This window comes from Panicum virgatum, chromosome 4N (assembly GCF_016808335.1).
Source record: "Panicum virgatum strain AP13 chromosome 4N, P.virgatum_v5, whole genome shotgun sequence".
NCBI lineage: Eukaryota > Viridiplantae > Streptophyta > Magnoliopsida > Poales > Poaceae > Panicum > Panicum virgatum.
The window spans coordinates 7,310,158-7,324,726 of NC_053148.1; the positions used below are offsets into that span (position 1 = coordinate 7,310,158).

The 14,569-nt window shown below is 44.3% G+C and overlaps 1 protein-coding gene across 8 annotated transcripts; it reads right to left on the reverse strand.

Moving 5' to 3' along the window:
- On the reverse strand, positions 1–7,073 carry LOC120669002. 8 transcript variants are annotated; one of them, XM_039948830.1, is made up of 12 exons: positions 6,727–7,073; positions 4,561–5,921; positions 4,342–4,349; positions 2,735–2,910; positions 2,363–2,423; positions 2,188–2,286; positions 2,002–2,096; positions 1,758–1,871; positions 1,522–1,589; positions 910–1,020; positions 542–773; positions 1–453 (listed from the first exon to the last, which is right to left on the reverse strand). In XM_039948830.1, exons 2-12 carry the CDS (start codon positions 5,838–5,840, stop codon positions 340–342), a joined length of 2,358 nt encoding a protein of 785 aa, XP_039804764.1. In that variant the 5' UTR covers positions 5,841–5,921; positions 6,727–7,073; the 3' UTR covers positions 1–339. The 8 variants fall into 8 exon arrangements, with proteins under 8 accessions (XP_039804764.1, XP_039804763.1, XP_039804760.1 ...); XM_039948829.1 differs by having other exon boundaries at positions 542–782; XM_039948826.1 differs by having other exon boundaries at positions 542–782; positions 1,522–1,613.
- Between the last annotated feature and the right edge of the window lie 7,496 nt (positions 7,074–14,569).

A 14,569-nucleotide genomic window follows, 5' to 3' on the forward strand; every position in this document is an offset into this window, starting at 1 on the left:
TCAAGACAAAAGAAGTACGCAGTTAGATTCATGGTTTTCTATCTTGGTAATATCCAATAATAATTTATGTTACAAACCACCAATTATTTAATCAGGACCTAAAACCAACAATACATCTTTGAGACACGGGCAGGCGAACGCAACCCTCCAAATATGGTTAATGTGAAGACTAGTAGACTACCCACCAACAGCCTACAACAGTTGAGCTTTCTTTATACAAATGGTATGGTGCATCATACACTGTACGGTAGAAGAAAACCAGAATGCTAGTAAGCTCCTGCCTTGTCCAGAAGAAACAGTAGTCCCTTTGTTGGCTGCAACATCAAGCTGCTATTACTATTAGTTATTAGCTGAGAGGAAATGCACCCGGGCAAGGGGATACTCCTTCCCAGCTACCCAAACACCGGTCTGTGACCACTGCACGTCCTCCCATTCTAGGTTATCCTGCAACACCTGCAACATCACCGAGGAAACATATGGCAATGTTAGTGTCTCTGCCAGCCAAAACGATTTTAAGTCTCACAAACGAAGCAAGAAATACCTCAAGTTGGTCTGCTGGTAGTGGGATACCGATGGAACGCATGGCACTTTCAGGCATGGCCTTCTTACAACGAGACCATCGGAACACATCCCTGAGTTCATGGTCCACGGAGCCTCTGTCCCCATTTTGTGAATGATGACTACTGTTCTGGTGTTTCTCCGGTTCTGCATCAGATGCATTGGAAATCAATCCAATACTACGAGGCTTATCTCCATTGAAGCAGAGCTCATACCTGTGAAAACTTGTAACAAAATTAAAAGGACAGTGAGTTCCATGAAAGGAAAGGACGACATGGAAAGCAAACAAAGTCCAAAGAAGCAAAGAATGAATCATTAGAACTAAAAAAAAATAGTGGGAAAAGCTCATACCTATTAAAGTGTGTTTCCAAATATATAACTTCTCCTTTCTTCAGTCTGGCCGAAGTATAAAGAGATTTTTTCAATCCCTTGTCTGCCACAATGCTTATACTATATTTTAACCTGAATGAAGAAGAGTGTCAGAACATACAAAAGGGCCAAAAAGGGTAGCCTGAAACTAAACAAGAGAACTATAAGAGAGCTTCTACAGGCAAACAACTAGGAGTATATTTTAGCAAGAGAAGATCTAAAATGTTGGAATATAAGTGAATTGTCCACCTCTCCCCATCAGCTTAAGCTTTTGGGTTGAACTGGTCAGTGCATGCAACTTAATATGGTATCAAAGCCAGAGGTCTCGAGTTCGAATCCTGATTAGCGCAGTTAAATAAAATAATTGCTGCCCGCTCCTATTCCACGTCTGGCCTGAGGGAGCCTCCACGTGAGGGGGAGTGTTGGAATATAAGTGAATTGTCCACCTCTCCCCATCAGCTTAAGCTTTTGGATTGAACTGGTCGGTGCATGCAACTTAATATAAAACATGCGATAGAGATGGCAATGCGCCAATACCAGTACAGGACAAAAATCATGGTGAACTAGTACAAATTAAAGATCTCAGGAACATACCATGGCTCATTGCAGAGATTGTACTGTATTGTCACTTCGCGAACAAATCTTTGTTGACGCAGTGCATTCTGCATCAATCGTGTTGGGAAACTCTTGGTTTAGAATAGAGAAAAGGTTACTGGTTATGAAATATAATGCAAACTTGTGCTTGAGAGAAATATACTGCAAACTTAAACAAATATTCATCAATTAGAGATAAAGTTGTGAAGGGAAAAAAAGACTGAGAAGAAAATTACAGAAGCTGCAGCTCTTGTTGTCATTGTACGCTCAACCGCAACTGGAGCAAGTGTAGGTTCCACAGCTGACGTATGGCTAAGGCGTGGTTCAAGATCAATGGTGCCACCACCTTTCTGCAAAGCAAGTAAAAGAAGCTAAGCAAACATTGTATGAGACAGTGATCAGTAAAAGGGTTCAAAAGTTAACCACAAGCCCAAGAAAAGGAGGCACGCAAAAGTTCTATATCGTCCGCACCCTTGATACCTTAACAATGCAGCAGCGTTCTATGCGAAAGCTACAACCAATCCCAGCACCCCAAGCACGTGAACGTACATTGTTCCTCAATGTTGAAGTATAACCTGGGATAAGTGCCAAGTTTTATGAGTCCTTGTCCAACCATTAGCCTATACCAAGTCTGATAGAACGGTATGGAAATGAATGGAAACTTACTCTCTTGTGGTGGTAGAACTCGAACAGTTGCACGAAGTTCTTGGATGGCAGATGGTGGAGGGGACGATGTAGGCGAGCAGTAACCGGTATGCATTAGAACTAAAACAAATACACATTAGAAGATAAAAAAACTTCCCGAACTATTTAGAAATTTGGAAAGTAAGCAGGAATTTACCAGCCACAAGATCTGAATCATTTGTGTATATATCTGTTCCCCAAAGCTGAGCACCCTTTACCTGCATAACAGAGATTTCAGCAAATGAATAAAGGACCAAAATGAGTATTGCAAGGATGGTCGATAAAAATTTAAGAAAATTCAAGACAATTGGAAACATGCTGGTATGCATAGATGCATCTGTAAGCCAAATAGCAACCACATCCACAGTTCAGAACAATCAAGTGAATTGAAAACAGAAGGAAGCTACAATAATACATATAACAGAGTCACTGACACTCTGACAGAGCTTCAGACTTCACAATCAAGATGGATCATGGAGATAACCAAAGTGACTAAAACAGAGATTGTCTGCCAAGTATGTATACTCACTTGACGATTAGTGGAAGTAACAAATTCTGCAGGTATCCGAATTTCAAGAGTAGGACAATTTTGTAGACTTTCAGCATTTTTAGCATCCTGGGTTGCTTCAAACTCTTTCCATGATTTCAGCAGCTCCTGCATGCACTCTCCAGCTTTATAAACAATGGCAGGGACCTCAGACTTACCTGCAATCAAGAGAAGACTTAGATAACAATACAAAACCTATGTTTCAGAGCCACCCATAAATCATTTTGTGAACTTTGCAACATGGTGCTTATCGTTTCTACAATGTACTACAATGTACCTGCTATGGGAAACATGCATGCATCAGTGTGAGGAGAGCTATTAGTGCTAGGAAGGTATTAGTATTTAGTACTAGAAAAGTTATCCTTGGGAGCCCAAGGCTATCCTAGTGCTGCAAGTTAGCTGTTGGGGGATTGGGGATTGGCAGTGGAGTTTGGAGAAAGGAGGATGATTTTGGCAGCTGGTTTTAGTGGGACAGTGGACTTTGATGGCAATAAACTGGATGCATCAAGCACAGCGACAGGGGAGGGCAGGTGGAGCAGCAATAACAGGGGAGGGTAAGATGGAGAGACAATAACAGGATGCAATTGTGGAGAAAACTGGCTATGAAGGACCAAGGGTATAAATTTGGGTGGCAGAAGAGGGGATTGGAGGGTAGGGACGGCAACAATTTAAGGAATGATGCAAGTAATCAAGGCGCAAAGCTGAAGAAGCAGAGCAGGAGAGCAACATGTAGAATAGAGTACAACAGAGAGATGGGATGAGGACGGGAGCAAATTGAGTGGTAGCAAAAATTTGGTTGCTAGCAGAGGCATCAACCGGTTTTTCAGGGTAGGAATGGCGGTTGTGGTTGCAATTTGAGGGTTTCTGGTCAATGGCAACAAGCACACAATGGCTGCAGCCTGCAGGAGCGGAGCAGAGCAAACAGGTGATGAGAAATGGCAATAATATTTTTTACGAATGGACAACAGAAGACATGGTGACTATGATACAAATATCACAGAACCAGGTGAAAGGCAAGATGGAGGCTGATCGACCTCTAATCTTCAGGTTTCCCCTGTTGACAAGATGCTCAGCCACAAGATTCCTTCCTCTCTGTCGGATCCATGGCCTGCCTTTGTAGTGTTTAGGCAACAGCCAATATATCACATCCAACTTGACTCCTAAGAATTAATTCCCTAATGCTAATAACCTTCCTAAAACTAGCATAGCCCTCCTAATACTAATAACCTCCCTAAAACTAGGATAGCCCTCCTAATACTAATAACCTTCCTAAAACTAGGATAGCCCTCCTAATACGAATAAACTTCCTAGTTTTGATGCACGCATTGTTTCCATAACAGTATCCATTTTCTCCACACAAGCTCAGTTAAACCAGAAGATGGAAAAGGCACTAAAACATGCATGCACTGTAAAATGTATTGCCTCCAACATAAAAATGAAAGGAACTTCCAATATTGGAGTGTAAGTTTGAGTTGTAAAGTCTTCTGAGAAGGAAATGTAAAATGAATATATAGAGACAAATTTTTTTATTACTCCAGCTCCAACTTGAAGCACCAGTATTCAACCAAGAATGTCGATATTTGACTAACCTTGAGCCCTGCACAACAAAACAAAGAAAATAAGATTTATTGATAGTCTAGTCATCACTTATTTAATAATCTCAAAACAATAAAACAGCATGTTCATATCTAGTTCTCAAGGAAGTCTGAATTTCCAGAAAAGGATAAAGTCATGAAACCTCCATTTCCATTATTGTGCTTTCAGAAAAAAAAATCGAAAAATATAGCTAGATGCAGCATTAAGCTTACACTTCGCCATCACGCATTCGGGATCGAAATCGAGGTTCACGCTGAGATGATTGACTACCTCCCCTCGGTCGCACCATCCTCCTGCGTTGGACACTTCCAAAAACATCCTTATCTTTCTCTATATCTCCTTCAGTGCCATTATCATCTGATTCTTTGTCATTATATTTGCTTCTTTGCTCATGCCTGTCTCCTGTATCCACATCCTTCTCTCTTTTCTTGTCCTTAGGATCCCTATCATGAGCTTTCCATGCATCATCCTTAATCATCTTAGATTCTATTGTTGAATTCTCATGCTCAGCACTCCTAACAGCTCCATCAGATGAAGCTTTTTCCAGTATTGTGTTATCCTTTTCAATTACTACAGATGAATCTTTCTTAGTATCGTTGACTTCCTTGTCTCTCAAGGAATCTTTTCTCTCCCTGTCCCATTTTTCAGCATCCCTATCTTCCCTTTGCATTTCTCTTCGCTCAACACCACTACCTCCAAGCTGTATACCGGTTCTACGATCATTTTTATCACTTTCTCTTGCACCAAAGTCCCTATGTTTCTCATCCTTCTTTTTTCTGTCCTTGTCTCTGAACTTGTCTTCACTTTTTGGTTCAGCTTTGTTGTCACCTGCAGGTTCATGTGCATCTTTCGAATTATGTTCTTCCACGGAAGTTGAACCTTTGGGTGTTTCATCAGTGCCTTGCAAACCAGGACGAGACAAACGCCAATCCACATTATCAGACGGCTGTTCAAAATACCTTTTACCCCTATGTTCCTTGTTGTCCTTCCAGCCTAAGTTTGATGGAACAGTAGGATGACTATCCTTGTCAAATTTGGTATCACCTTTGTAATCAGCATGACCCCTCCTGTCAGTCCTTATTTCACTTTCATCTGCTCTATTGTCTACCTTTACATCACTCTCAACTTTATTAGCCTGAAATTCAATTCTAGGATCACTATAGTCACGTGCATCAGCTTTCGTCTCTCGATCATCCGCCTTAGTATCCCTTGCATCTTTATTTTGCTTTGATTCTAATCTGCTGTCAGATGAGATGGGGTGGTCAACAAAGTTGGTGGAGCTACCAGGCATCCGATGGGCCAGGGGTGGCCTGGACTCAAGACGTTGAATTTTGACGAATCTACCATCATGTTCAAAAGAACCATGGACATCACCGCTGCTCGACTGAATAGCTTTCCCAGGACTCGAATACAAGCTGCTATCATCCAAATGCCGTTTCGTAGGTGTAGAGTGGCTACTCTCCTCATGCAACCTCTTTGGAGCACCACTCATTTTTCCTCCAGAATGCAAATTAATGCCTCAAGAATAACCCAGATACAAAAGGAAGGAGCTCAATGCCTTTAATGAAATTCACTGCAAGAAAAATCTGGATCAGGACAGGGCACACCAGTTACTCAATTTTTTTATTTAGAGACAAGAAATTTCAGAAAATCACAAATCTAGAACAAGTAGCAACAAGTTTGTTGTGAAGCGAGGTGCTCAATGTAATTCAAATATAACTTTATGGTCCATTAATTTCAGGATAGGGTTCTGAACACTAAATTGACCAAATCATTTATGGTAAAAAAATCAACCCAGCCTACTGTTGACAGGCCAAAAAAAAAACATTTCCCCATATTTATAATTGTAAAAATAGCATGTTACCTATACCAATCATAACCTATGAAAAAAATGGCAGCAAGCAGGTGTTCAACCAAGTGCACGGTGAAATTTAAAGGAATAGATCTAGAGTTGATCTTACATCATGGAAATATGCACACAGGAAAATAACTGTAACATGAACTGTAAAAATAGTACAGAATATGGTCACATCATAGCAGATTATCCGACCACAAACCCTAGCTAGATAATCGACCCCTACCCCAACAAGCACTGGATAAGCTACCATCATATCGTAAGAAATGGAAAAGGTGGAGCCTTGCAAGCTCGAAATGGATGCCGGAAACAAAAGGATGCTGCAAAATGGTTCGAGCCTCACGCTGCAGAATGCATAGCCTCCTTTCACTCCAGCGCATCACAAGTGCAGTCCGCATAAACCCTAACCATTCTAGCGGATCCACGACCTCCGCATAAACCCCAACCATCCTAGCAGATCTGCAGCTCTAGCTGCGGAGCCCCTAGCCGCGGAAGGAGAGCGTCGGTTTCTCGTAGGCCTTACCTCGAACCCGAAGCCGGGGAAGGAGAGCGTGCGAGGACGACGGCCGGAGGCGTGGCGAGGGGTCGAGGCTTCCAGGACGGAGGTCGAAGCGGGCGAGGAGCCGCGGGCGGGGGTCACGGGCGGCGGCGGCGGCCGGGTAGGAGCCGAGGACGAGCCGACGGCGGCCGGAGAGAATGGGCGGCGAGGAGGAGCGGCCGGGCCCCGGCCTGCCGGTCCTCGACGGCGGTGGGGCGGCGTGGTAGCAGCAGGGGTAGCAGGGATGGGATGGGAGGAAAGGGGAATTGGGGTATCGGAAGAACAGGGCAAGGTTGGGGACGAGCCGGAGGACGACTGACTAGATCGAGTTTGAGTTCAAGTCATGGCTCTCCCCCTATATTTGCAACTTGCAAGCGCGTTGAGCAATTCAGGCCCATGGACTCTGGCGCTGGGCTTCCGGGACCTAGTTCCCCTCCGCGGCGGCCCATCTTGTGCAACGTCAGTCAGTAAGGCTGCGTGGACCGACCGCTGTTGCCCTCTCGGGCTCCGGATGGGCTGAAGGGCCCAAGGTCGGCCCCGTCCACCGTTTGCTGACTGCCTGACTTGGAGTTCCCAACCACACCAAAAAAGAAGAGTTGAAGAAGTTGCAAATGATTTACTAATTTTATTTTTTATAAAAAAACTTGTGACAATGACTCCTGCAGTTTCTTTGAACTTTTATGCGAATTTTTGTCTTAGAGGGGGGACTCTTGTTCTGCGTGCTGCACTAATCCCTTTTGGAAGATACTTGGTACTCCGTCTATACTAATAACCTGCTAGTAATTGCAGCTGGACGCCGTCCCTTTGGACTCCTAATCGATTTAGGAGACTGCCTGCGCGAGCCTTGTTCTTGAACCGAATCTGAGATAAGGTACCCAGCATAAACAAAATGTTGTTTTGTCCCCGACACAGAGTGCACTCGTGTCGCGACAGTGCTGGCTCACTGTGCTGTGATGAGCGACTAGGGCCACGAATATTTGAGAACGGCGTCGCGACGAGCAGTCCACATCCCGAGATTACCTTTGGCCGAAACGAAAATTTTTAAAGTAGAACGAAACAGAGCTGAAAGCGTTCAACACAATCGCGGTCCCACCCAAAAAGAAACTAAACGCTTTTTAGATTAGGCCCTCCAAATATATGATTGTAACAAGGCGGTCCCAAGTATCTGGGTGTTCTGTACTCCGTTGTTTCTATTTACGTATCCAAATATATATATATGTGTGCATATATATATATATGTGTGTGTGAGCGCGCATGCGTGCATTATGATTTATGAGCGTTTGAGTTGTACGGTATAATTTTATAAAATCGAAAGAGCAAATAATAATTTATGAAATAAAAAGGGAGGATCAATGCAAACAACTCGCAACAAACAATATAATTCAATTCCATCATTTCTTCCGTGCCTACCCTGACAGACTGTGGGGAAGGGTAGCAAATAAAGGTAACCTCAAGCCTAGACACCACGTCTATACTATCGGTTACTGCTCTAGCTCCAACCATACTCCATCTCAAGACTCCAGTCCTTAAACTAGAACACCCATCACAAGATCGTACGATGATCCCACAAACGAATAAAGAATAGAACTTACTTAACCTAGAAACTCACCACCATAGGAGATCAGAATACTTACTTAAAAGGAAGCATTCGTCAAGGTATAAGGCCGGGGAAGAGTGCCGATAGGCTGGCACTTTCCGCAAACTACCCCTCACTCTCTCCCTATTCTAAGTACTACAGAGGTAGGACTTCGCCTTGGGGTGGAGCTCTTTTCATTGTTGTGTGTTTAATGTGCGTTTCATCTCCTCATATAGCGCTCCAAGGACGGTTTCGGCTGCCAAATATATGGAAACACCCGGGCATTGACTTTATGAGGATAAGCATGATCTTCCCACCAAAGTGCACCTCAACGGGGACCTGTCCAAGTTCGGCTGGCCCCTAGTGGGCTCCCAGGCACCACCTTCGCCTGGTAGATTGGTAGGTGGCCCTTTTTCATGATCGTCGATGGTTCCCCTCAAGTTATGGTTTTGTCCCTTTTGCGGGCCCTTGGATCTCTGTGCTTTGCCCTAATTTGTCGGAGGTGTGTTTTGTTAGTCTTTGAGTGTGTTTTGAGCACACTTTCCTCCGGATGCAGGTATGGTCTTCTGCTAACAGTGTGTCGGTGTTTACCGCCAAGCTTGCTCAGGGATACCCTTAGCAGTAGGGTTTGTAGGTAGGGATCGACGGCTCTGGAACTCGATGGTGCAAGGAACACAAAGATTTAGACAGGTTAGGGTCGCGAGTTGCGTAATACCCTACGTCCTGTGTGGTGGTTTGTATTGCCTTAGGTGTAGATGTGTTTTGAGGGGGTCCCTGCCCGCCCTTATATATCCGGGGGACAGGGTTACATGGAAAGTCCTAACTGAGTACAGTTGGAGTCCTTCTACAACACGATCGGGTAGTTTCCTTTTACTGCAGCTAGTTCTACGCCTATTCGGGTAGTTACAAAAGAGGTAAGGTACATCCATGAGCTATCCCTTACTCTAGAACATTCTATGTCTGTAAGTAGTCCCGCTACCCCGGGTCTGACAAGCCCCCGAGCTCTTCGTAGCCGAGTCCTGCAGGCGTCGAGTACTTGGCTGGACGTCTTCGAGTTCTTCGAGTAGTCAGAACATCCTTCTGGTTGCTTCTGACTCTTCCTTCAGATACGTCGAGTAGTCCTTCAAGTACTTCTGTTTGCTTCGAGGCTGTGAGGTGCTCAAACCCCAAAATCTTGATCATATATGGTGCGCGAAGTACTCGCGCTCCATATGGAGTAGCCCCCGAGCCTTAGGTTGAATCGTAGAATCAGGCTGAGGGCCACTTCAGTCTTTTTCTTCTTCTTTATTTTTCAAAAAAATTGAAAATAAATCTCTGATACATATATTCCGCAGCCCCCGAGTCTTGAATTTAAATCCCTCCATTTAGGTTTAAGAATCAATGTAAACTCGTGACAAAAACTGAAAACTTCCCTGAGAAGGAGAGAATCCGTTGGAATCCCAAATATTCACAAAATTGCCCCTGAAGACCGTATAAAGCCGATTGAAAACTTCCAAGGGTTTCACCCCTTGAATTCCTGGCCGCCGTCAAACTCAGATTTCACATTTGCCTCTTCTCAGTCAAAATCCAAAAGCCCCTCTTGTAACCCCCGAGCCAAAACTCGTGACTTTGAGATGGCTCCCAAGAAGAACAAATTCAAAGTTGATGAGGGATCTGTCGCCAATATGTCCATAGGTTGGCGTAAAAGCAAGATGTCTGAATCATTGGTCCGGGAGTTGGAGAATATGGGTCTCCTCCAAGAGCAGGGCGTGAGCCAATGGTGCGCTGGTGAAGGAGAAGATTACCCCATAGAAGGTACCCTTGAGACCATTATGTTTCGTGATTTTGTAGAACGTGGTCTCACTCTTCCCGTGTCAGAATTTTTCTATAGACTTGTTCAGTTTTAGGGAATTTAGTTACACCATCTCACTCCCCAATCCATCTTGCATCTTTCAATTTTCACTCATTTCTGTGAGGCATTCCTTGGACTTCTCCCCCATTTCCATCTTTTCCAACATTTCTTCTTTCTTGTTCCAATCTCTAATGCCGCCAATCCCGCCGTTGTCGGGGGATGTGAATTGGTACTCCGCCCTGAGAACCGAGACGAGTACTTGGCTTATGATCCGTCAGGTCAAGGAGCCGAATGGAAGAAATTCTGATTCCATATTGGGAACTTTGAATCCCCTCTTTCAGAAAGGACTGCTGGTGCCCCCCAAGTCCAGGAGAGCTGGTCGAGTAGAGGACCTGGTGGCAAGCAAATTGAAGCCATTCTTCGTGCGATTGCCATTATTAAGAAAAAAGGAGTCAGTGGAGATCATGTGGTCTTCTCATTTATCAGTCACCGGACGCAGCCCCTCCAGCTGCGAAAGCATCCTGCCTTTAGATATGAAGGTACACAGGATCCCACTAGGATGTCCTCAGAACCATTGGCACAGTCTAAAGTAATAAAGAGATGCTGCAAAGTACTCGATAACTTCGACAAGTCTTTGACACTTCCAACACTCTTCTCGGCACAAAATCCTCTCGAGAATGCCTGGGTACGTGCTTTGGATACCATGTCGAGTACTTGTAGTTAACCCGTTTTGATCTTCTTACTAAGTATTGGCTTCTTTCTGCAGAAGAATTATAAATCCTGGTATTGTATGCCTCCGACTTCTGCAAATGTTGATTCTGACGACAGCAAGAAATGGAAGGTAGCTCCCGGATCTATATTGCAGAGGAAAGTTCCTCGTCTCGATGCCGATGAGTAAGTATATAATATTTTGTTGATTGTATCCCATTTACCTCAGCTTTCTTATTCAGAATCTTGCTTGGCTAGGTCCAACATCTTTCGGCACATGAAAAAGATCAAATCCAAGAATTTGTCATATCAATATCTGTGATATCTTCCCATCAGGTTCTCCGAAAGACCATACTCGACTAATAGCAGCAGCTCAAGCTCTTGTGGATGTGGTTGATATTGAAGAAGAGTCATCAAGTATCAAGTCCTTGGTGGAGCGTTTGGAAGAAGCTCCCTAGAAAATTTTTGACGTTATGACGGCTACTTCCAAGAATTATCTAACCCACATGATAGGAGTTGTCAAGTCATACTTGCCTCAGTTTAATTTAGCTCCGATAGCTAAATGAATAGCTCCCAGTTGCTCTAATGAGAAATTCCGAGAGTATTGTAAGGAATCAGAAGTGATTGCGGAGGAAATTCTGAAGAACATGGCAGAGTAGACTGCTTGTAACAACTCTTATAATCTTCAGTGAGCTCTTGTCGTTGTTCATAGCTTGTATCCTGTTGGTGTGTCTTCAGAAGCATAATCTGATACCGTATGATAAGTATGAACTAGTCGATCAATCGAGTAGAATACCCTCATGGAGTAATCCTTAAAGTTAATCAGTTAGGATGAGTCCCTTTTGGACTATCCAAATAGAAAAATACTTGTAAAGATACCCATAAACTACTCGATCAGGCAAGTAGTGCGTCCTTACCAAGGACTGGAGTAATCCGTAAGACAAAACTGTTAGGTACGAACCCCGTCGGGTTGCCCAAGACGTAGATGTCATAGGGATATCCAAGGCTTACTCGAGCAAGGCGAGTAAGGTGTCCTTTAACCAAGGACTGGAGTAATCATTAAGGCAAAACTGTTAGGTACGAAACCCGTCGGGTTGTCCAAGACGTAAATGCCAGAAAGATATCCAAAACTTACTCGAGCGAGACGAGTAAGGTGTCTAACTTGTAAACTGGAGTAACTACTAAGATTGACCTGCTAGGGCGAACCCCGTCGGATTGCCCAAGATGGACAAAATGTAGTAGTATCCATAACGTACTTGAGCGAGCGATTAGTTTTGCATTGACAGCAATGTTGGAGTTCCTCATAGTTGAACTGTTAGGATGAACTCCGTCGAGTTATCCAAGATGGACAACTAGTAAAGGTATCCATTCACCTTCTCGAGCTAGGCGAGTAGGTTGTGCCCTTTAAAGGAAAGGATGCGGCTTGTGTAGTTGTTCTGATGGAAAACTGTGTAAGCTTATCCCGGACTGGTGATGCCGTCAAACTGCCTTTAATGTAATCGATATGTCAATAAGAATCCTCACTTTATGAAAGAAATCAACTGACACCACTAGTCTGCTTGGATCAAGGATAAAACTTGCGCATGTGTTCCATGTTCCAGGAGTTCGGTACCTCATTGCCATCTGCATCAGTGATTCTGTATGAACCTAATCTTGTAACCTTAGTTACGATGAAGAGACCTTCCCATCTGGAATTTAACTTGTGCAGTCCTATCTCATCCTGAATCCGGCGAAGTACTAGATCTCCAATGTTGAAAGATCTTTGCTGGACGTTGCGGTCATGATAGCGTCTGACTCCTTGAAGATATCTAGCCAATTGAGTTAAGGCGTTGACTCTGGCCTCTTCGACTGAATCTAACTCCAGTTGTCGAGCTTCATCTGCTTCTCCTTCTTGATAGGCTTCTACTCTTGGGGATCTCCACATGATATCCGCGGATAGTATAGCCTCTGATCCATAGGTAAGGAAGAAAGGAGATTGTCCAGTTGCTTTGCTAGGCTGGGTTCGCAGCCCCTAGACTACATGAGGTAGTTCTTGAATCCACTTGCCGTCTTTCTTGGTGTTGGCGTCGTAGAGTCTTTTCTTTAAGCCGTCGAGTACTAAACCATTGATGCGCTCAACTTGACCGTTCGCCCGAGGATGAGCCACGGAAGCGTATTTGACCTCGATGCAGGAGTTATCACAGAAATCCCAAAAAGATTGTGACGTGAAGTTAGATCCAAGATCTGTAATAATGGTGTGAGGAAAACCAAATCGATGGATAATGTCGGAGATGAAGTTCACTGCTCTATCTGATGAGATCTTGACAATGGGCTTGTACTCGATCCACTTTGTGAACTTGTCGACTGCTACCAGCACATGATTGAATCCTCCTGGAGTGACGGTTAATGGTCCGATCATGTCCAAGCTCCAATAGGTGAACGGCCATGATGGAGGGATTGTTATCAAGTTGTGTGTTGGGACGTGAGTTTTTTTGCCAAAGAATTGGCAGCCAGGGCACCGTCTGACCAAGTCTTCTACGTCCGAAATAGCTGTTGGCCAGAAGAATCCCGACCTATACGCCTTGCCGACTAGTGTCCTTGATGCAGCGTGATTGCCGCAAACTCCTTGTGTATTTCTCGGAGGATGTCTTTGTCTTCTTCAAGGGTAACACACTTCATGAGGATGCCTGAAGCAGAGCGCTTGTATAGGTTGTCGCCGATGAGGACGAAACCCTTGCTGCGCCTGGTGATGCGGGCAGCTTCAGCGCTTTTAGGATCAACATGTGGTGGAAACTTAAATTCCTTGATGAAATCAATAAACTGAGTTCGCCAGATGGAGTCCGGCATGAACTCGAGGGACTCCGTAACCATCTCGGAGTCCAGCGGGGAGGAGCCATCCTTGGGCACCACCTTCGACTCCGGCGGGAAGGAGTCCTGCAGCTCAACGAGAAGATCCGGAGCCACAGACTTCGGTGCGATGACCATCGAGTCCAGTGACAAGGAGGCCACGGCGAGCGGCGAGTCTAAGTCCAGGGCGAGCGGCAAGTCCGAGTCCATGGCGAGGACGAAGAGAAGCGCGACATCTCGGCCGAAGAGAGGCAACGGGCGAGGAAGGAATTCGAGGCGTGCGGCGTTAATGACGTCAGGGAACGAAGCGTGCGACACAGTGCAATTACTCCGTGTGCGGCGTGGCGCAAGTACTCAGGGGCAAAGAAGTCCAAGACCCATGTCTCGCCACATGGACGACTTCTAATCTGCTCTGGCCGACGGAGCGCAAGATGACTTCTAATATTAACCCGGAGGGAGTACAAGTTTAAACCTTGTAAGGATTAAGACTTTGAACCCCAGTAGCTAGCTTCAACTCTATAACTTGCCACTCTGACTAGAACCATTCCCATGAAGATATATGCAAGTTTAACAGTAACATAGTAGGTATTTGTCTTTTTTTCAAAGAAAAATACAAGGTATAAAAACTAGTTGCGGATATCTTAAGCACCACGGCAAATTATAAGATAGATTGTGTGTGAATTCAAATACAGTGTTTGATAACCATATCAAGTTAGAGTAATAAGTTCATATCTTTATGTCAATGCGATATTCAATTCACACTTTTTGCTATTGATATTCAAGTTAGAGTAATAAGATACAAATGTTATTTTTATTGTAAATATAGTAGTAAGTTCTTGTAGTTAGTGGTGCAAATGACACTCATTGATACTACCAGTAGTAAGTTC

What these genes read in the sequence shown, in the direction of transcription:
- LOC120669002 (XM_039948822.1), bottom strand. Translation starts at nt 5,840, where the DNA reads ATGAGTGGTGCTCCAAAGAGGTTGCATGAGGAGAGTAGCCACTCTACA. An exon ending in CAACAAGAGCTGCAGCTTCT is followed by an intron (nt 1,614 to 1,757) that starts GTAATTTTCTTC and finishes TTCTAAACCAAG; the next exon opens with AGTTTCCCAACACGATTGAT. An exon ending in AATCTCTGCAATGAGCCATG is followed by an intron (nt 1,021 to 1,521) that starts GTATGTTCCTGA and finishes TTCTTCATTCAG; the next exon opens with GTTAAAATATAGTATAAGCA.